Genomic DNA, 19,488 nt, shown 5'->3' on the forward strand with positions numbered 1-19,488 from the left:
AAAGTGATCTTTCTTTCTTTCTGAGCCATTTTCCCCACTGTACAGAACAATCTCTGTTTTCCATACCTTAAGCTACATCAAGATTAATGACCTAGCGTTTTAGAGGGAATGCATGCATGCTTTTGCAATTTACTAATGTAATTTTCTTTTACGATTTATTTTAATGATAAGTATGTCAAACTAAACTTCCATAAGCATCCTGAATCACCATTGTACACAGAAATGTAATGCAAGCCATAGCTGGGAGTAGTATGTGTAATCTTAAGCTATCTGGTGGCTACATTCTAAAACTAATAAGCGTGGGTTATTTCCTATTGTTTGAGAATTTTCTACATGCATATAGTGTGTTTGAATCAAGACCATCACCCACCCATTCCCTCCTCTGTGGCTTCTGCATTGTCACCACCACATATCTCACGTTTTGTTTATGTTAAAAGCCAATGTGTCCCCTTAGTGATGGCAGTATATGTGTAGGTGTAAGACCATCTACTGGCCTTTCAGAGGCCGTGTCCTTGAAGAAAGTTCGCTCTCCCTCTTCCTTTCCCAGCAGTAATTAACAGCCAATAGCTTCTCAGCTAGATGTGGGGCCTTGTGACCACTTCCCTCATCCTACGCTGTGATTTCGTCGGCCTTGAGCTTGTGCAGGTCTTGTGCATGCTGTGAGTTCATATGTGCTGCTGTCCTATTGGTCCAGAAATCTAGTCATCAAGACTGCCATTTCTTCTTGTAGTCCTTTCTTCTCTGTGATGATCCCTGAGCCTTGCAAGGTGTGTGCGGGTGTGTGTGTGTGTGTGTGTGTGTGTGTGTGTGTGTGTGTGTGTGTGTGTGTGTGTGTGAAAGAGAGAGAGAGAGTATGTGTGTATGTATGTGAGAGAGAGAGTGTGAGTTTGTATGTGTGTGAGAGAGCGTGTGTGTGTGTGTGTGTGTGTGTGAGAAAGTGAGTGTGTGTGTATGAGAGAGAGTGTGTGAGAGTGTGTGTGTGTGAGTGTGTGTGTGAGAAAGTGAGTGTGTGTGTGTATGAGAGAGAGAGAGAGAGAGAGAGAGAGAGAGTGTGTGTGTGTGTGTGTGTGTGTTCTCTTTCAGGGCTGAGCATGCCCTGAATGCTCTGTATCTATATTATATTCTGGACATTGACCAAATGTTAATTGCCATCGACTACATAGAAAAGTGCCTCTGATGAGGGTTGAAGGCTACATTAGCTCTGCCAGATGTATAGCTGACAAAGGGTTTCCCTCACTCTGTAGGCTCCTTCTTTACTTGAATGATGATGTTCCCTTATGTTCATAATACCACTTCAGTTCTGTGTGTTCATAATACCACTTCAGTTCTGTGTGTTCATAATACCACTTCAGTTCTGTATGTTCATAATACCACTCTTCAGTTCTGTATGTTCATAATACCACTCTCCAGTTCTGTATGTTCATAATACCACTCTCCAGTTCTGTATGTTCATAATACCACTCCAGTTCTGTATGTTCATAATACCACTTCAGTTCTGTGTGTTCATAATACCACTCTCCAGTTCTGTATGTTCATAATACCACTCTTCAGTTCTGTATGTTCATAATACCACTCTCCAGTTCTGTATGTTCATAATACCACTCCAGTTCTGTGCTATTGGGGCCTTGTTCAGAAATTGCTTTTCTATGTCTGTAAGGTGAAGCACATTCCCAACTTTCTCCTCTAACAGAGTCAAGGTATCTCATATGTTATATTGAAGTCTCTGAGTCTCTTCAGTTTGTATTTGTGCAGGGTGAGAGGTAAGGTTCACTGTTCTGTGAGTAAGCTATCCAGTCTGACCAGCACCATTTGTTGAAGATGCTGTCCTCTCTCGAATGCTTACTGCTGGCCTCTGTCAGAATTAGAGGGCAATGTCACTGTGGGTTTACAAATGGATCTTCAATTCCATTCCGTTGACCAGTATGAGGCATTGTGGGTAGTAGATTCATGGTAGAAGCGGCCAGCAGTATACCTCAAGACACGTGACCCATAAAACTTCTACTGGCTCTCATTTGAATTACAAAAGAGATCTGAAATTGAGAGGCAATGATGAAGACTATGTAATCTGAGCTAGAATATCCAGCCTCTTGTGCAATCTGAGCTGACAGAGTGTAGCCCAGGATCACCCTTCTTTGTGCCATCTGAGCTAACAGAGTGTAGCCCAGGATCACCCTTCTTTGCATTGCTTTCCACACATAACGTGGGAGACGAATACCAGTGCCTTCACCATAGTTAGAGCGAGAAAGCGTTTAAGGTACTTAGAAAAGCATCTGGCACCTGGTATTTCGGTTTTACTGTAGTTACTAGTGTTTCTGTAAAGCCTACTGCTGTAGCTGTGCTGTGGTGGCAAAGAAGAGTCGTTTGTAAGATCTGTCAGTGATGACTGTGTGTTTTGACTTCTTGGCTTATCGTCTGTGTGTCAGCATATGACAGGCATTACCTTGATTTGAGCAAAGTACATTTTCTTCCTTTTATGTTTAAAATGGCCAAGCTTGGCAAATAGCTCCTGGCTGAAAAGTTAGGCAGGGAAGAACTGAAATCTGAACACAAGAGTGCCTGACAATCTAAAACACAAACCTCAGGTTAAGCTAATGTGAAATACTTCCGGATGAAGATACTGCATGATAAATACATTGAGCGGATATTTGCTTAAATTTAGGTAAAATTTAATTTGGGAGAAGATTCAAAACCATACCTAGTAAGACAGAGTTTTTCATCCAGAAGAGAGGCTATGTGTGTGGAGATGAAATAGCTTTCTGGGAAGGACTCAGAGGAGTCAGGCTGCTCAGCTGCTGCTGGGAACGCAGTGCTATAGTGCCTGTGAGGGAATTTTTACTTTTGCAGCTCTTAGAAATAGATGTGATCCAGAGATTCAACTCCTAGATAAAATCCAAGAAAGCAGAAAGTGTATGCTCACAGAAGGCTTTGGAATATAGAACTGAGGTTGGCTGCCAAGCAAGGATGGGCGATGGGGGGTGATGTCAATGTTCCTGGAACTGATCTGAGTTTCAGATGCACAAAGCCTGCTAAAAACCTGTGGAACATAATAAATGAATTGAATGTAGATGAATTGTTCCAGTTAAGCTAAGAAAAAGAAAAGGGAAAAAGAAAACAGAAGAGTGCTATGATTTGAGTGCCCCCCCATTCCCCCCATCCCCCCATCCCCCCCAAGACTCATGCTTACAAAAACTTCAGTCCCTGCTGTTAGGTAGTAAGAGCCTGAGAGGACGGGGTAGAAAGATGTTCTGCATAGGCTTCTCCTTGTTGGTCCTGTCTTCTAGCTAACCTTTTTTGGGGGAGAGGAGGCTTCCCCAGTGGTTCCTGCCAGATATGTCTGATATTTTACTACCTATTTTCTGCTTGCTGGTTTATCTATTTCAGCTTGCTGTATGCTTAATAGACTCATTTGAAATTTAAAACAGAGGGGGGTGGGAAGCTACTATTACAGGATGGAGGACTTTCAGTGTGATAAGGGCTGAGTGGGGTCCTCGGAGTGAAGCTCAGGGATGGCATTACTGTTGGCTTTATGGGAAAGAGGTGAGACCAGGCAATATGCAGATACATTTGCTGTCTCCTACTCTAACCATGTGAGGTACCCTTCAGATCTCAATAGCAGGGTCATACCAGATGTCCAGACTTGCCAGACCAAATAACCTGGTTACAGATTATCCTACCTCAGTTATTTGATTACAGTTTACAGAGTTAGACCAAAGAAATTTTTGAAAGGGCATTCGGTTTATTGCTGGAACGGATACGTGATGTTTGGGAAGAGTGCAAGTATAACCCAACAGACGGCGGACAATGCTCTGGTGTTCCAGAGGCTTCTTGCCACTTCTGGGGACCCATGCGGAGCCTCTTGGTTCCTTCTGGATCAAGCAACTGCTACTGATTGATGGACTGGATTGCCGTTGCTGATTCCTGTTTGAATCTCCCCCAAAGAACTACTTTAAGACATGTCCACATCCCCCTTGTCCTATTAACCTTTCTTCTTTCCCTACCTTTGGTTGGTGGGCAGTAAGAGAGGTTAATGCATTTAAGAGCCCTTGTTAAAGCAGGTTTTAAAAATATAAGCCTACAGACCAAGGCAGAGGAAATGCTAGGTACAGGAGGCGAAGGCTGTTAAAACTTGAGTGTTTCTGTAGTGGAGGCGTGAAGTGGAAGTGGTCTAAAAGCTCCCTAAATCTTGATTTCTAATAAAATTCTTACTTGTAGAAGGGTTTTAAAAATGCTGAACAATTCTGTGTTTCTAACAAAACAGAAACAAAGTTACACATTTCCCTCTCTGCCATACCTTCTTTCATTGTTCTTTCTAAGGCTTGTTTTCTTCCTGTATTCTTAGCCATGATTACTTCGTTTCTGAGATCACATATTCTTTTTTTCTTGGAACTGGGGACCGAACCCAGGGCCTTGCGCTTGTTAGGCAAGCGCTCTACCAGTGAGCTAAATCCCCAACCCAAGATCACATTCTTTACACAGGGTCTGTTGGCTGTGTGTGTGTGTGTGTGTGTGTGTGTGTGTGTGTGTGTGTGTGTGTATGTGTGTTTGCACACGTGTGAGTGTGACACCGTACTTGTGCGCCTTTCTACTTCTCACAACACCTGCTGCTGTCTCCTCATTGCTCCTTACCTAGCCTGTGCATTACCTCTGTTACTCTGGAGTATCACTCAGGGCCAAGGCTAATAAACTCACGCTATAGTTCCTTTCTAGTATAGTTTGTTTCCAGTTATTTCAGGTTTCTGTTTGTGTGGTTTACGCCATGCATTGACCATGTGTTTGATACTGGAAGATGAACAAACAGCTATCAGTGGTTAGATTAAGGGGCTTTACTGTTAGGAGTGCTGGAGGAAGGGGACCAGCTAAGATGAAGAGCCAGTTGAGGGGCATGGTCATCGTTTTTTTTAGAGTTGTTGCTGGTTGGTTTTCTGTTTGTTTTTTGTTTTGTTCTTTTGAGCATTTGTAGGTTCACAGCAAAACTAGACAGAAGATAGAGATTTCTGTATAGCCACCCACAAGCATAGACTTCCACATGCTTAGCCTTCTCTGTAGAAACAATCCCACTTGTATAACTTGAGCACATACTTTGCACCCCCAAATGTATAGCTTTCTAGCCTGAACACCACCCTTTTTGGAAAATTCCATTTCCAAGGTAGCACCTTTGTTATAATCTTTGCACCTTCACTGACACATTTGTAACTGAGAGACACACTCGTTACAGTCTGCGTTCTTAAACTGACACAATATTATCACTTAAAGCCCAAAGTTTCCTTTAGGTTTATTGTTGTGTACTTTCTGTGTATTTGTCTAAATGTTTAATAGCATGTATCTATGTTTATATAGAGTAGCTTTACACATGATGCTTGTGTCCTGATGAGCCATTAGTTTTATTTGTGAGTGTGTGTGTGTGTGTGTAGTGTGTATGTGCACGATGTATCTACATGCTCATCTGTGCGCATGGTTAGAGCTCAGATGTCAGCATTGTCTGTCTTTCTCTAGCACTCTTCAAGTTAGTTTTTAAGACAGGGTCTCCCATTGAATCCAGGCTCACCAGTTATCTAGAGTAGCTGGCTAGTAAGTTCCAGGAATCCTCCTGTCTCTTCCCTCTCCTTTGAGTACCAGAGTTTCAGATATGCACCAACATGCCCAGGTCTTAATTTGGATATTAGTGATCTGAGCTCAGGCCCATAGGCTTGGGAGGCAGGAACATTCCTGATTGATCCATCTCCCTGAGGTCCAATAAACATCTTTCTCAATTCATCTTTATGCTGGGAATTTTTGTCATTCCTTTCATTATTATCTCTGTGTGATTAAGAGTTTAATTGCTGATGGTTTTTCTGTGGGGCACTTTTACAGGAAGTAACAAGATAACCCTTGTTATCTGGTACATGGTAGGAGGCGTCTGCTGAATTAAATGTTATCATTAACAGTTTCCATGACTCCCATATGCACAGTACTTTTAAAGACCTAAAGGTGAATGTGGGAGTTAACTTTGAAAGCACATCTCTGTTTCAACACTCGTACACCTAAGGCTCAGGAACACCACAGAAGAGGAGGCAGAGAGATCTGAAGAGCCGGAGGGTCAGGGAGTTTGCTGTGAGGTATGTCATCTAGCAGTATTAAAGCTATACCCATAAGGTCTCACCAGCATGACAATGACCATGACAGCATGGCAAGGAGAAGTCCATAGGGCTTCAGTGTACACAGAGAACTATAGGCAATTGAGAAAAGCTGGGAGTAGGAGAGGGAGTCCTCCCCTGGAAGAGCATACACATTGGTGTGTGTATACACACACACACACACACACACACATACACACACACTCTTGCAGTAACAGTAAGTGAAAAAATAGGCCATGAATTTGAAGGGGAATGGAGAGAGGTATATGGGGGTGTTTAGAGGGAGAAAAGAGAAGGAAGAGATGTAATTAATCTCAAAAAGAGGAAAGACTGAAGAAACTGAGGCTTAAGGGGATGAATAACAACTGTAAGATTACATAGCACTTACTGACAGTTGAGAGTAGAAAGCTGAGCACCTGGGTTTTGTACTGCATGGTTTTTGTACTACATGGTTTTTACTACCTGGATGAGAGCATCATAGAATATACTTAGGCTCAAATCAAGCCATAGATCATTATTTAATTTTTCCAGTTTTATATGTAAGACTTCAAACATGGTCCATACTCATGGGTACTCATAAGGTTTGAAATGCTGTGTTGGAGATACATAGAATATTAGCTCTAAGGATTTTAGTTTCTTACGTTAAAACACAAGATGAGTTCTTGACATCACCCTTTCTTGCTGATAATGCTTTAGAAGGGCCTGTATCCTTGCTTTGGATGTATTAAGATAGATATCGTTGGAATCCTAGCTTTTCTTTTAGTCAAAGGACCTGGTGCACGGGACCAGGAGCAAAGGTATAGACCTCATTCTGTACACAAGTTACATTGCCACCTAGTAGGCTGCTGGCAAAAGGCACTGTATCCTTTCCATGTAGGGAATATTTTTAGGATAATTCCATCTTGAGTTCTTGTAACAGTCCTAATATAAAGCATTGAGGTGGTGAAACGTTCTAATTGGATAATTGCTAGAGTCAGCATTGTGATGATTTCCCCTCTGGCATTCTGGAGATGAGTGCTCCTTAGCTGCACAATTGTAATATCGTCACCAGAAAGGTAAGTGGATGATCTGTGCTGGACTTTTGCAACAGAAGCAGTTAATGACCTTCATTACTATTAGGATTTTCATAATAGATCCAGTGTGTCCCATGATCAGAGAAAAAATTAACAGTGACTCAATAGAGTCTAATTTTATAAACTTGGATTTTTGTTGACTAGCTGGACTGTATCTACTAAAGCTAACAAGTCACCTATAATATGGTCATGTAGAATGAGAGATTGCCTTAATTTCACATTTGTAACAGGATTTTTCTTACAGTATGTGAACTTAAATCTCCATCCATGAGTGATTTCCTATGGGGGCTCGAGAACTCAGGCTGGCTGAGGCATATCAAAGCCATCATGGATGCAGGGATCTTCATTGCAAAGGTTTGTGAAGGCACAGGAAAGAGTAAAGGGGTTAGACACAAAGCTAGTATAACCTCAGAGCATGGCTCTCCTGTATTCACATATGGGTAGCAGGCTTTGCTGACCTCATGTGGTGAACGTGATTTTGTGAAAGAGTGCAGTGTGTAGATAACTGTGTGTTAACACAGTGGTCGAATGCTAAAATATTTCTGGAATATTCTTTCATCAGATTTAATCTTGGATAAAGGAAAGAATTTTCTGTAGGAGACTGTACAACTCCATGGGAGTCACCTCAGTGAGAGGGGCTTAGCTTATATTCAGTAGATCCTGCTTTTCAGTCATGACTTAGGCAAATGCTAACAGATTCTATTCTGCCATTGGAAGGATCTTGCTGGAACTTAAATGTAAACTGTGCTTTTTTAAATATAAAATGTTTTTATGTAAAGTGTTTAATAATTCTATTATGATATTGGCTGTTTTCTATAAATAAATTTCTTAGATTTCCGCCTAAAGATAACCATGCCTTTGTGGTAGTGATGCCATTTATTAGCTATTTACTGTTGCTTAGTACCTGCTATGGTGCTGTGGTTGTGGTAGTAAGCAGTATGAAGTCAAGTCTCTTACAGAAGTGACACATACTCACACACATAAAAGTATAATTTCAGTTACTGATAAATTTCCCAGTGCAAGGCAGCAAAAGATGCATACAGTTCCTGATATAATCTTTACCTTTTCTTCTTCCTCTGAACGTATTACTTGGCCCTCTTTTTATCTGTAACTTCATAATTTGATAAATTAGAATTTATGTACCTTTCCTTTTTAGAAAAGGCCTGTAGCAACCCCAGAATTTCAGGAAGGCGTAACTTAGGTTGCAGGTGAGCTGGGGACAGGTCATGAAGGTGTGTTGCATAGTGCATAAACTTGTATTCAGTACATTTGTTAATTCGTGGTGATTTGAATGTTGACTTTTATATGTAATGAGAAAGAAAGAAAAGCTTTGACCACTAGTTCTAAGAAGGCTGGGCTGTGCTAATTCCAAGATCCCTTAGTCTGTAGCCAAACCTAATAGTCACAGTGATTGTCATTTCAGGCAGTTTCAGAGGAAGGGACAAGTGTGCTTGTCCACTGTTCTGACGGTTGGGACAGAACGGCCCAGGTGTGCTCGGTGGCAAGCCTGCTGCTGGACCCTTACTATCGGACTCTGAAAGGATTCATGGTGAGTCTGGTGAGAACATTTCTGAGGAGGCAGTGCCTTGACCAGAAGTGCACTTCATTTTCAAAATCTTGTGTCTTTTTTTTCTAAGCAGCATTATTTTTCTTTTAACTAAATCAGCAAGGTTCATTAAAAGGGGAGAAATTGAAACAGGCTTGAAATACATTAATACTGAGGATATTGAAATTAGTTTAGTTCAATGCTCCTAGGTGTGAATTCAGGAGCAATTTAAAATATATTTAAAAATTTGGAAATTAATGATTTTTATACACAATTTGTTATGAGTATTTAACATGAGGTAGTGTATGACTATCAACAGAAAACATGAGAAAAACATTTAAAAATTCTGTATTGTACATACAAATAGTTGGGATGAAAAAAAAAAGAAACAACATTCACTTTTAAGTCCCTGTTTTCTAAGTGGTCTTTGACAGAACTGGATGATAGTGTAGAACTTCACTGTTTCCTATCTTTCTGGAATTGGGAACACATCTTGGAAGCTGGAGCCTTTCTGGTAGACATCACAATAAGATGTTGAAAGCTAGAATCTTTCCGGTAGACATCACAATATGACGTTGACTTCAGCAACAGTTGCCTGGGGTGTGATGTTATGAATGAGCTGGCAGAATTCCTTCAAATGCTTGGTCCACCCATGCTGTGACCTGGTACCTGCCTCTTGATAGAAAGTTCTTCAGTGGATCCTGAATCCGCTTGGGACAGAGGCTGACAGGAACTCCACAAAAAACATCTGTATCACTGACTGTTGTTGAGACTCATGTCAGCTGGCGACAAGGCAGAAGAAGCAGGACACTTCTTCAGAATCACTACTTTAGACAATTGAGATACAAATGTTCCTGCCTCGATGTTTTCCTGAGCAGACTAGATGCCTTTGTTTAATTGAGAGCGTCAATGCCGCCATGAGTCTTTTTCTTTCCTACACTAGAATCTTTCCACATTAAGCCATTACACTTATAAAAGGCACTTAGAGTTGTCAAGGGCAGACTTCAGCTCTTCCGTGGATTTCTAAGGAGTGATATTAATGAAATTATTCCATATTATTTCATTAACATTTGTTAAAAAGAAAACAGCATTCCATATTGGTTAACAGATGAGGTTAAGAATAGAAAGAATAGGATATGAAGTACTCCCTGATCTTTGGAGGACATTTCATCTGTATTCCTCTCTCTAGAATGGTGGGTAATAATAGCTGTCAAACAAGATGACAGCAAGCATGGTGTCTGGCACACAGGAGGACTGTGGGTAGTTACTGTAGTCTCACACGTGTCTTTTAATGTTTATGTAGTAGGCCTTCATTCTGGATGCACTCTGGATAATGTGGTTAAGATTTATTTACTATTGTTTTATATAGGAGGTTTGCTTGAAAGAATATGTGGACCTAGAGTGGTGGACAGTTGTCAGGAGCCAGATGGCCTGAAAGTGCGTCCTCTTTAGAACATCAAGTGCTCTTAATGAATCCTCTCCTGTTGATAGCATATTCTTAGTCACGTGGGATTTTCCTCTGCTCCCAGTAATGAGTCCTTTTTTTATTAGTTTGGTTCTCTTATATTTCTCTTAGAAGCTTCCATATTTATATTCCTTTTTTCTTGTGTGTGTGTATAGGTGTTAATTGAAAAGGACTGGATTTCCTTTGGACATAAATTTAATCATAGGTAAGCATTATGTTTTTCTTTCATTGAAAATAGATTTATTTTTAATATACTATATCCTGATTCATTTTCCCTCTCTACTCTTCCCAGTTCCTCCCCATACTCCTCCCTATGTATCTAACTCCTTTTTACCTCTCATTAGAAAGCAAACAGGTATCTAAGGGATGATAATAAAATAGAAGTTAAACAAAAAATAACTAAGTTGAAATAAGACAAAACAAACAAAAGGAAAAGAGCCTAAGGTACAAGAAACAGATATAGACACAGAGGTTTGCACATTCAAGAATCTCTAAAAACACAAAACTGGAAGCTGTACTATATACAAACCTGTACAGTAAAGAAACAATAAAAGATAAAAAAAAAGAAAAAGAAAAATCAACCCCCCTGGCATAATGTTAAGCGACAAGGATCCTCCAAAGATGCTCTTGTCTTCTGCTGGTCACGTGCTGCTGGACATTCAGTGCCCTTAAGAGTAGTTTGTTTCCCTAATGAGATTCCCCTGGATGAAACTTAAATTTCCATTTGCAAGTGGTTAGCAATTGGAGAGAGCGTGTGGATTAGGGATAGGAACATGTACCCTCTTCCGTTCGTTCTAGGGTCCCATCTGGTGCAGGTTACCTCAGTCTCAGTGCATTCATGTGTGCTGTATTGATTTAGAGGGCCTTGTTTTCTTGGTGTCCTTCCTCCAAATCCTTATAGTTCTTACAGTCTTTCTGCCACCTCTTCTACAGGACACATACAATTTAGGGCTGAGTGTTCTTAGGTCTCTCACTCTCTGCGTATAGTCTGGCTGTGGGTATTTGCATTTTTGCCATCTCTGATGCAGGAGAGCTTTTCTGACAATGGCTGAGCAAGTGCTGACCTATAAGTCCAATAGAATGCCATTATGTGTTATTTTATTGCAGTTCTTTTAGTAGAACAGTAGTAATTGGTTTTACCCTAGATCCTTGGGCTGTCCAGTCTCAGGATCGTAGTTATGCAGGCAGTGTTCAGTATGGACCCCATCTCAAGGAGTGGGCCTAAGTCACATCAGATGGTGGTTGGTTACTCCTACAAGTTCTGTGCCCCCATTACACTAGCACTATTTTGTAGGTAGGTCAGCATTGTAAATCCAATGGCTTGGTGTCTGTTTCTCCTTTGGTAGCATACAGAATACCTTCCTGGACTCAAGTCACTAGGGTGTAGGCATCAGTCTATTTTGTAAGATTCTGCTGTGATATAAGATTTGCTGTTCTGCATTACTTATTCCTTGTTCTTTGGGCGGGGAGGGGTATGGTTTTCTTCCTTAGATGGAAGTTTTCCTTCTAGTGCTTTCTGTAGGACAGGATTTGTAAATGGATACTGCTTAAGTCTTTTTTTTTTTTTCTTCCACCTATGTTGATTCAAAGTTTTGCTGGGTATAGTTGTCTGGGCTGGCATGTGTGGTCTCAGGGTTTGCAGAACATCTGTCCAGGCCATCTGGACATTCTCCCATTGAGAAGTTAGCTGTTATTCTAATAGGTCTGCCTTGATGTGACTGTGTCTTTTTCCCATGCAGCTTTTAATTTTCTTTTGTTGTTGTTGTCTCTCTAGTGTTGTATTGTGTACCATGGGAAATTAACTACTTTTTAGTCCTCTTAGGACGAATGGAAACTGCCCAACCAGATGTGATCCTGGTGAATGTGTGAATTCTCTACCTTACATACTGAGGAAGGTTTCCCCCTGAACCTGGAACTCTGATCATACTAGTCTAGCTACTGAGCCTTTAAAAAAACCTAGTGCCACATAGGGCCACTGGGGGGTCCCAAGTAGAGTGTGCTTCCAGCCACCAGGGGCTGACAGAGGGATGGGGACTGTAATGGGACTCAGAGGCAGGGAGGGCTGGGATAGCCACAAGGAAGGGGAACCTGGTCCCAGAGCAAGGTTCAGCGGAGTGGCACCTTCAAGCAGGCTGCTACAGGTCTGGGGATGAGACCCAGGGTTATTTCTAAAAATCATTCACTAGCAGTCTCAATAGAGAAATGTGACTGGGAACAACACTGCAATGTTGGATCTGTGGTCAACTCTGCTGAAGAAATGGTCTTTACAGCCAGTAACCCAGCAAATGTTAAGAATTGCTTTACAATTGCTTCTGTATCAACCTAACAAACCTCAAAAGTAAATTTGGAATAAAAAAATATTATTTGTCCAGGAAAAGTTACTTGTCACACACATTCTCTTTCCAAACTTTCATTACAATCTTTATCTTTTAACTGGAATTTTAAAATTTATTTTCGTATTTCATCCTGTTTTTTTATGATTTACTTAGGAATTAAAGTGGCTTTTATGATAATCTTTGCATTTATAGCTTTCTAATTCAAACAAAAAAACTCATACGATACTTTGTTTTATAGATATGGCAATTTAGACGGTGACCCAAAAGAAATCTCTCCAGTAATTGACCAGTTCATCGAGTGTGTCTGGCAGTTAATGGAACAGTTCCCTTGCGCCTTTGAGTTCAATGAGAGGTTTTTGATTCACATTCAACATCATGTTTACTCCTGCCAGTTTGGGAACTTCCTGTGTAATAGCCAGAAGGAGAGACGAGAACTCAAGTAAGTTTTGGTGTCCAATTTTTAATGATTTTGGCAACTGTGCATTTCATATAGATTTTCATAATTCTGAGAACTATTTAATTGAGTTACAAAATTATTCTACATTTTTTTCTATTCCTGACATTTAATAAGTGCTTTAAATATTACTTACCAGATCACAAAATATGTGATTTCTGTCTGAATTAGATAGGTGATAAGACTTGACACTAATAATTAAAGGAAACTTCTGGAATTAAAGAAATTAACTTTGTCTTTTAAAAAAGCTAGACATTTGATAGAGATAATAAAAACTTCAAATTAAATGGAAAAGTATACTTGAAACTGAGGCCATTAGGCTTTTACTTTTTTTATCCAGTATATTCTGTGTACATAGCAGTTGATGAATTTGATTATAAAGACATTTTTATTCACATAGATCCTATACAGTGCCTTTCACTCCCTCTGAACCCCCAAGTTACTTGCGATGAAGCATCACAGTAAATAGCCTATAGTATAGAAAACAGGAACTCAGGGCTTAGAACTCACGATCTTTGCAGCTGAGTACCACCACACTGGACAACTCCAGCCAGGTTAGATCAAAACTGTGTTGCATTAGTCAAGGCTAGTATCTGAAACATGGAATCTCAAATAACATTATGAATTAAGGTGATTTAAAAAGTGCAAATTACTTTTTGAGCTCCTTATAGCATGAAAATAAATTTTTAACTGTACTGTGTTGTATATGGCATCCAGTTTAATTGTGGAAAACAATGAGTTCACATCAAGTAGATTTCAGTAAATTTATGCCATCTGGAGTGGAATAGAACATGATTTTTTTTCTTCATCAAACATCAAGTATAATTTCTACACAGTTCATGCTTGTTCACAGAGTGGTTCCTGTACAAGCACGGGAACCGAAGATCAATGCCCAGAAATTGCATTTAAAAACAAAACAGAACGAACACTGGGTGTGTAGCAGCACACTTATAAACAGTTTATTTTAGGTGTGTGTTTTGCCTGAATGTAAGAATGTGCACTGTATGTATGCCTGATACATGCAGAGGCCAGGAGTGGGTGCTGGATCCCCATTACTGAAGTTAAGGGAGGTATGCCACCATGTGGTTACTAGGAACCGAACCTGGGTCCTCTGAAAGAACTGCTTAGCCAACCATCTCTCCAGTCTGCTTGGTGTGCTTATGATCCCTGTGCTGGGAAGTAGACACTCACAGATCCTTTTAGATCTCTTGGTTCAGTGAGAGATCTTTACTCAAAAAAACAAGTGGTATTTGGGAGATGAATCAACGGTTAATTTTGTCATAAACAGGAGGACAGGAGTTTGGGATCCCAGAACTAATGTAATACCCTAGAGCAGCTGGCTAGTGAACTGTGAGGTGGGGATGTGACTGAGAGGGCCTGCTTCAATGAGTAAGGTAGAACAGGTAAGGATGATTCTTGACATCAACTATAAGTCCCCACTTGTACATACACACACATACATACATCTGTCCATACACCACCTCATGCACACTGAGAATGGAAAAAGGGTTCACAGTTCCTGAAGGAGGCTCCCGAGGTTGAATGCTGGCCTTTGATGAAGCTATAGCATGCCTGAGTAAGAATGTGCACACAGCAGAGCATACCCTTTAGTCTCACTCATGTTTCTGGATAGTCTGTGGTCTGTTGCACTAGGATAGCTAATCATAATGGCTTTCAATACTGGCTTTTCTAACTAGCTGTGAGATTTGGAGACTACTCTCCATTCATTTATCTCTTCATCCAGAAAATAGGATATAATAGGAATTGTGGATTAAATAAAAACAAAACAAAACAAAAAGATATAACCAATGTTTCTTTAAGTACTCAAAATAACCAAACATTTTGTCAAGGCTAGTACAGAGAGTAGTGGTATGGAGACTATTATAAAAATGTTTCTTCACATGAAACTCAAGACGGATGATCAAAATGTGAATGCTTCACTCCTTCTTTAAAAGGGGAACAAGAATACCCTTGGTAGGGAAGGGAGAGGCAAAGATTAAAACAGAGACTGAAGGAACACCCATTCAGAGCCTGCCCCACATGTGGCCCATACATATACAGCCATCCAATTAGATAAGATGGATGAAGCAAAGAAGTGCAGGCTGACAGGAGCCGGATGTAGATCGCTCCTGAGAGACACAGCCAGAATACAGCAAATACAGAGGCGAATGCCAGCAGCAAACCACTGAACTGAGAACGGGACCCCCGTTGAAGGATCAGAGAAAGGACTGGAAGAGCTTGAAGGGGCTTGAGACCCCTTATGAACAACAATGCCAAGCAACCAGAGCTTCCAGGGACTAAGCCACTACCCAAAGACTATACATGGACTGACCCTGGACTCTGACCTCATAGGTAGCATTGAATATCCTAGTAAGAGCACCAGTGGAAGGGGAAGCCCTGGGTCCTGCTAAGACTGAACCCCCAGTGAATGTGATTGTTGGGGGGAGGGCAGCAATGGGGGGAGGATATCACCCATAAAGAAGGGGAGGGGCAGGGATTAGGGGGATGTTTGCCCGGAAACCGGGAAAGGGAATAACATTCGAAATGTAAATAAGAAATACTCAAGTTAATAATAAAAAAAAAAAGTTTCTCTACCATGCCAGTGGTAAAGTCACTGATAAATACTAATTCTTTTCCAGCTTTAATGTAAAATACTTGTTATTTAGAAGAACCAAGATTGGTCCATTCATTCATTCATTCATTCATTCATTTATTTATTTATTTATTGCCTTTCTTTGAAATAACAGGATTCAAGAAAGAACTTACTCTTTGTGGTCGAACCTGTGGAAGAATCGGGCTGACTACCTCAATCCTCTGTTTAGAGCTGACCACAGTCAGACCCAGGGGAGCCTTCATCTGCCTACAGCTCCATACAACTTCACATATAAGTAAGCCTTTAGAAACTTGCCAGATGTGGTTTGCAGCTAACTGGTAATGACTTAACATTCAGAGGTGTATGAAGTAAAAGCTCCGAGGTAACTGGTAATGACTTAACATTCAGAGGTGTATGAAGTAAAAGCTTCGAGGCTTTGCTGGACATAAACCCGTCAGAGAAGATGCGTGGCTGTCAATGGTGGCGTGCCGTTTCTCTTTGCACTGCTCTACATGTGAGATTCCCTTCAGAAATCGATGCGTTAGAATAAGGCCTTTAACAATACAAGTTCCCATCATGGTAACTGTTTGAAGTGCAAGCAAGGAAGTTAAAGAGGAGAGAAAAGTCCTGTAGAAGTAGAATTTGAAACATAAGTCTGGAGGAAATACCTGCCTGTGGAAACCATGGATTTGTAAGATTAGGTACTGGGGTAGGGGGAGCAACCTGGCCTTCACAGGTTCTAAGAAGATTATACTACATGCCTACTGCATGCTTTCCAGTAAAGATATACTACATGCCTACTGCATGCTTTCCAGTGAAGATATACTACATGCCTACTGCATGCTTTCCAGTGAAGGTATACTACATGCCTACTGCATGCTTTCCAGTGAAGGTATACTACATGCCTACTGCATGCTTTCCAGTGAAGATATACTACATGCCTACTGCATGCTTTCCAGTGAAGGTATACTACATGCCTACTGCATGCTTTCCAGTGAAGGTATACTACATGCCTACTGCATGCTTTCCAGTGAAGGTATACTAAATGCCTACTGCATGCTTCCCATGGCACTCACTTCTGTCTTGTATCAAGGTCTGACACACCGCCTGTTCCATTCCTTAAGATGGTTTCAGTCCTGGTTACCTCAGTATTATCTGACAGCACAGCAGAATATTAATTCTATATGAAAATGCCTGCATAGCTTGTGCAGAATAGCACTTTTTAAGACTGATGGACATGTGCTGCAGTTATTTGTATCCCAGCTAATTCATTAATAGCCCATAACTAGTGGTTATAACTACATCACTGCAGCTCAGGCACTGTTCTCTGTGCTGCAGATAAGATACCTTGTCTCCGAGGCATTTTTTAATAGGCCTAACGATACCCCCAGCATGAGATTTGTCCCATTTGCATTCCATAGTGCTTTACTGTCTAGAATAGACTTAGTGAAAATGTAAATGTCAGTTTCTGTGGTTGCAATAAGGTCAAAGCTATTGTAAGTTTAAAGGCCAGATTTTCTTTGCAGCAATAATTCTAACTATAATCATAAGATCCTCAAGTCCACTGATAAAGTTTGCTTCTTCAGTCTATTATAGAAAAACATATTATGAATGTTCTTAGTATTAATATAAAATTACTCTTCCTAAGAGATGTTAACTACTCTAGAAGATACCAACCTGAAATTATTACTTTTAGTGGTTGCTTTTTCAACCTTGTAACTTGCTGTTGATTATTAATATAATAATATTGTTGAGCTGTGATACTGAAGACTTGGGATTGTGGGTTTTCAGACTGGGATATGTGCTATTCTTCCTTCTCAGGTTTTGGAATGGGATGTATAACCGCTTTGAAAAGGGGCTGCAGCCTCGACAGTCTGTTACAGATTACCTCATGGCTGTGAAGGAGGAGTCCCAGCAGCTGGAGGAAGAACTGGAGTCCCTAGAAGAAGTAATAAGTCTTGCTATTATTTATCTTTTCCTGTGCGCATTTCTTGAATATTACCTCAAGGAAGACCCTTAAGATCTAGAACATAAATACAGCACAAGCCATTTTTAAGTCAGTGGGTCAACACCTAGACAATGAAGCCCAAACTGAAAACTGTTCAGTCATCTGTGTTAGTTTTTGTCTCACTTCAAGTTTGTAGAAATACTTTATTGGTCAGTACATTTTATTTTTCCATCTCTCTCTCCCTCCCCCCCCCCCTTAGTTTTCTTTAAGAAACAAAAAACAAAAGTTCATGAAAATGTGAAAAGGCAAAATTGAATACATTCAACTGAATTGAAACCTGCTGCTCCATTTTAAAAATTACATATTAATACTGCATTGACATATAGATAGCTGAGATTGGCTATGCAGTTTTCATTACTGGACAGAGATGTTGTATTATACATAAATTCCTATTTCTTACTTGCTGTCTTCATCTTAGTGAGTATTATTCATTCTTCCCCATTTATCATAAACTCTACTTTAACATTTGCCCAAGAACTGGGTATAAATTCCTATTGTTTGGAATCTGTATTTTCAAGTTAGAATAAATGTTTTAAATAGAATGAGATGCGGTTGGGGGTGGCTTAGTGGTTAAGAGCACTACTCTCAGAGAAGATCTGGGATTTGGTTCTCAATACCCAGTAGTGGCTCACAACTATAGGTAACTACCGTTCAGGGGCTCTGGTGCCTCTTCTAATCTCTGATGCACGTGGGGTACATACGTACATTCACATTCAGGCACACCACTGGAGCAGTAGCTCTGTGTTCATCAAGATCACTACTTTATAATGAGTCCTGTTGCCTGAGTGCAATATCTTCCAATCCACATGGTCACATGACCCACGAGACCTTGGGCTAAAGAACAAACTCAGAAGTGAGATGAGCTGCAGATTTAACTTAGAGTTTTGGAGGCCAATTTATTTTTCACAAACACATCCAGTTTTCTAAATCTTAGGATCCTGCTTTTTTTGACAAAATTTTGACTGAAAATCTGTAAACTTTAGAAACAAGATATGTAGAATATCAAGAGTACCTTAATATTAAATATTGCTTTATTTCTTTAAAATAGCTAAAGTTTCTTAGCTCATCCTTCCAAGATTTTCCCATAATGCATCATAACTCTTTCTGTTCTTGCTCCCATTTAACTCAACATTTTCTGCTTCTTGCCTTTGTAGCATTCTAACCGCCGCAGTCTAGGTTCTGTGTTTTCAGTCTTGTTATAGGGCTTTCTGTGCTCTTTCCCTCAAAGCCATCCCTCAAACCCATGTGTTGCTCTCTCCATGTGTGCTAGGCCTGCATCTGGGTTCATTGTGTTCCTCTATGTTCCAGCACAGTTCTTCTGCACTAAAACCAAAAGCCCTTAGGAATGCTTCTGCATGTGTAATGTTTAGTTTTCACATACTCCCCTACTTATATTAAAGGATACAGAGGTAAAATGTGTCTGGAGCAGCCCACAGTGATCTGGTGGAGGAACAGTTCTGCCATGGTAAGAGTGTAACTGAGCCCTAAGAAGCAGTGAATTACTGACGCATGACCACAGGTGCATCGTGACAGCAGAAGAGCAAAGGGGCACATGTTATCAGAGACTTGACACAGAATGACACAAAATGCAACTCTTGGGAGGGGGAATTAAATTGTGTACTTTGAAAGGATGCATTTTCTACGGAGTCCTATTTGATGAGATAAATACCTCATTCTTACCTTACAAAAACATATTTAGGGGATGGAGAGGTAGCTCAACAGCTAGGAGCACAGACAACTCTTCCATCAGACCCAGGTTCAATTTTTAACACTCAAATGGCAGCTTACAATCATAAAGGGATCTAACAGCCTCTTTTGACCTCCACAGGTACCAGGCATACACATGGTATACAGATTTATGTACAAGCAAATATCCATATGCATAAAACAAATGTTTTAA

General features: G+C 40.4%; 2 protein-coding genes across 6 annotated transcripts in view; both read left to right on the forward strand.

Annotated features, from left to right (window-relative positions):
- The window catches only part of Erich1 (glutamate-rich 1), a gene marked incomplete at its 5' end in the record, with an annotated part of 52,793,804 nt that overhangs the window by 28,925,789 nt on the left and 23,848,527 nt on the right, over positions 1-19,488 (forward strand).
- Positions 1-19,488, forward strand: part of Mtmr7 (myotubularin related protein 7) — a 91,873-nt gene that overhangs the window by 70,299 nt on the left and 2,086 nt on the right. For 4 of the 6 annotated variants that reach the window (NM_001107312.3, XM_087588353.1, XM_087588352.1 and 1 more), the window contains 6 exons: positions 7,431-7,540; positions 8,610-8,735; positions 10,353-10,402; positions 12,772-12,972; positions 15,735-15,875; positions 17,402-17,528. In NM_001107312.3, coding sequence (NP_001100782.2) covers positions 7,431-7,540; positions 8,610-8,735; positions 10,353-10,402; positions 12,772-12,972; positions 15,735-15,875; positions 17,402-17,528 — 755 coding nt within the window. Of the gene's footprint in view, positions 1-5,922; positions 6,096-7,430; positions 7,541-8,609; positions 8,736-10,352; positions 10,403-12,771; positions 12,973-15,734; positions 15,876-17,401; positions 17,529-19,488 lie in introns of those variants that run through there. The other 2 variants (XM_087588355.1, XM_087588354.1) reach the window with 2 other exon arrangements.

This window comes from Rattus norvegicus, chromosome 16, assembly GCF_021556685.1.
Source record: "Rattus norvegicus strain SHRSP/BbbUtx chromosome 16, alternate assembly SHRSP_T2T, whole genome shotgun sequence".
NCBI classification, from domain to species: domain Eukaryota; kingdom Metazoa; phylum Chordata; class Mammalia; order Rodentia; family Muridae; genus Rattus; species Rattus norvegicus.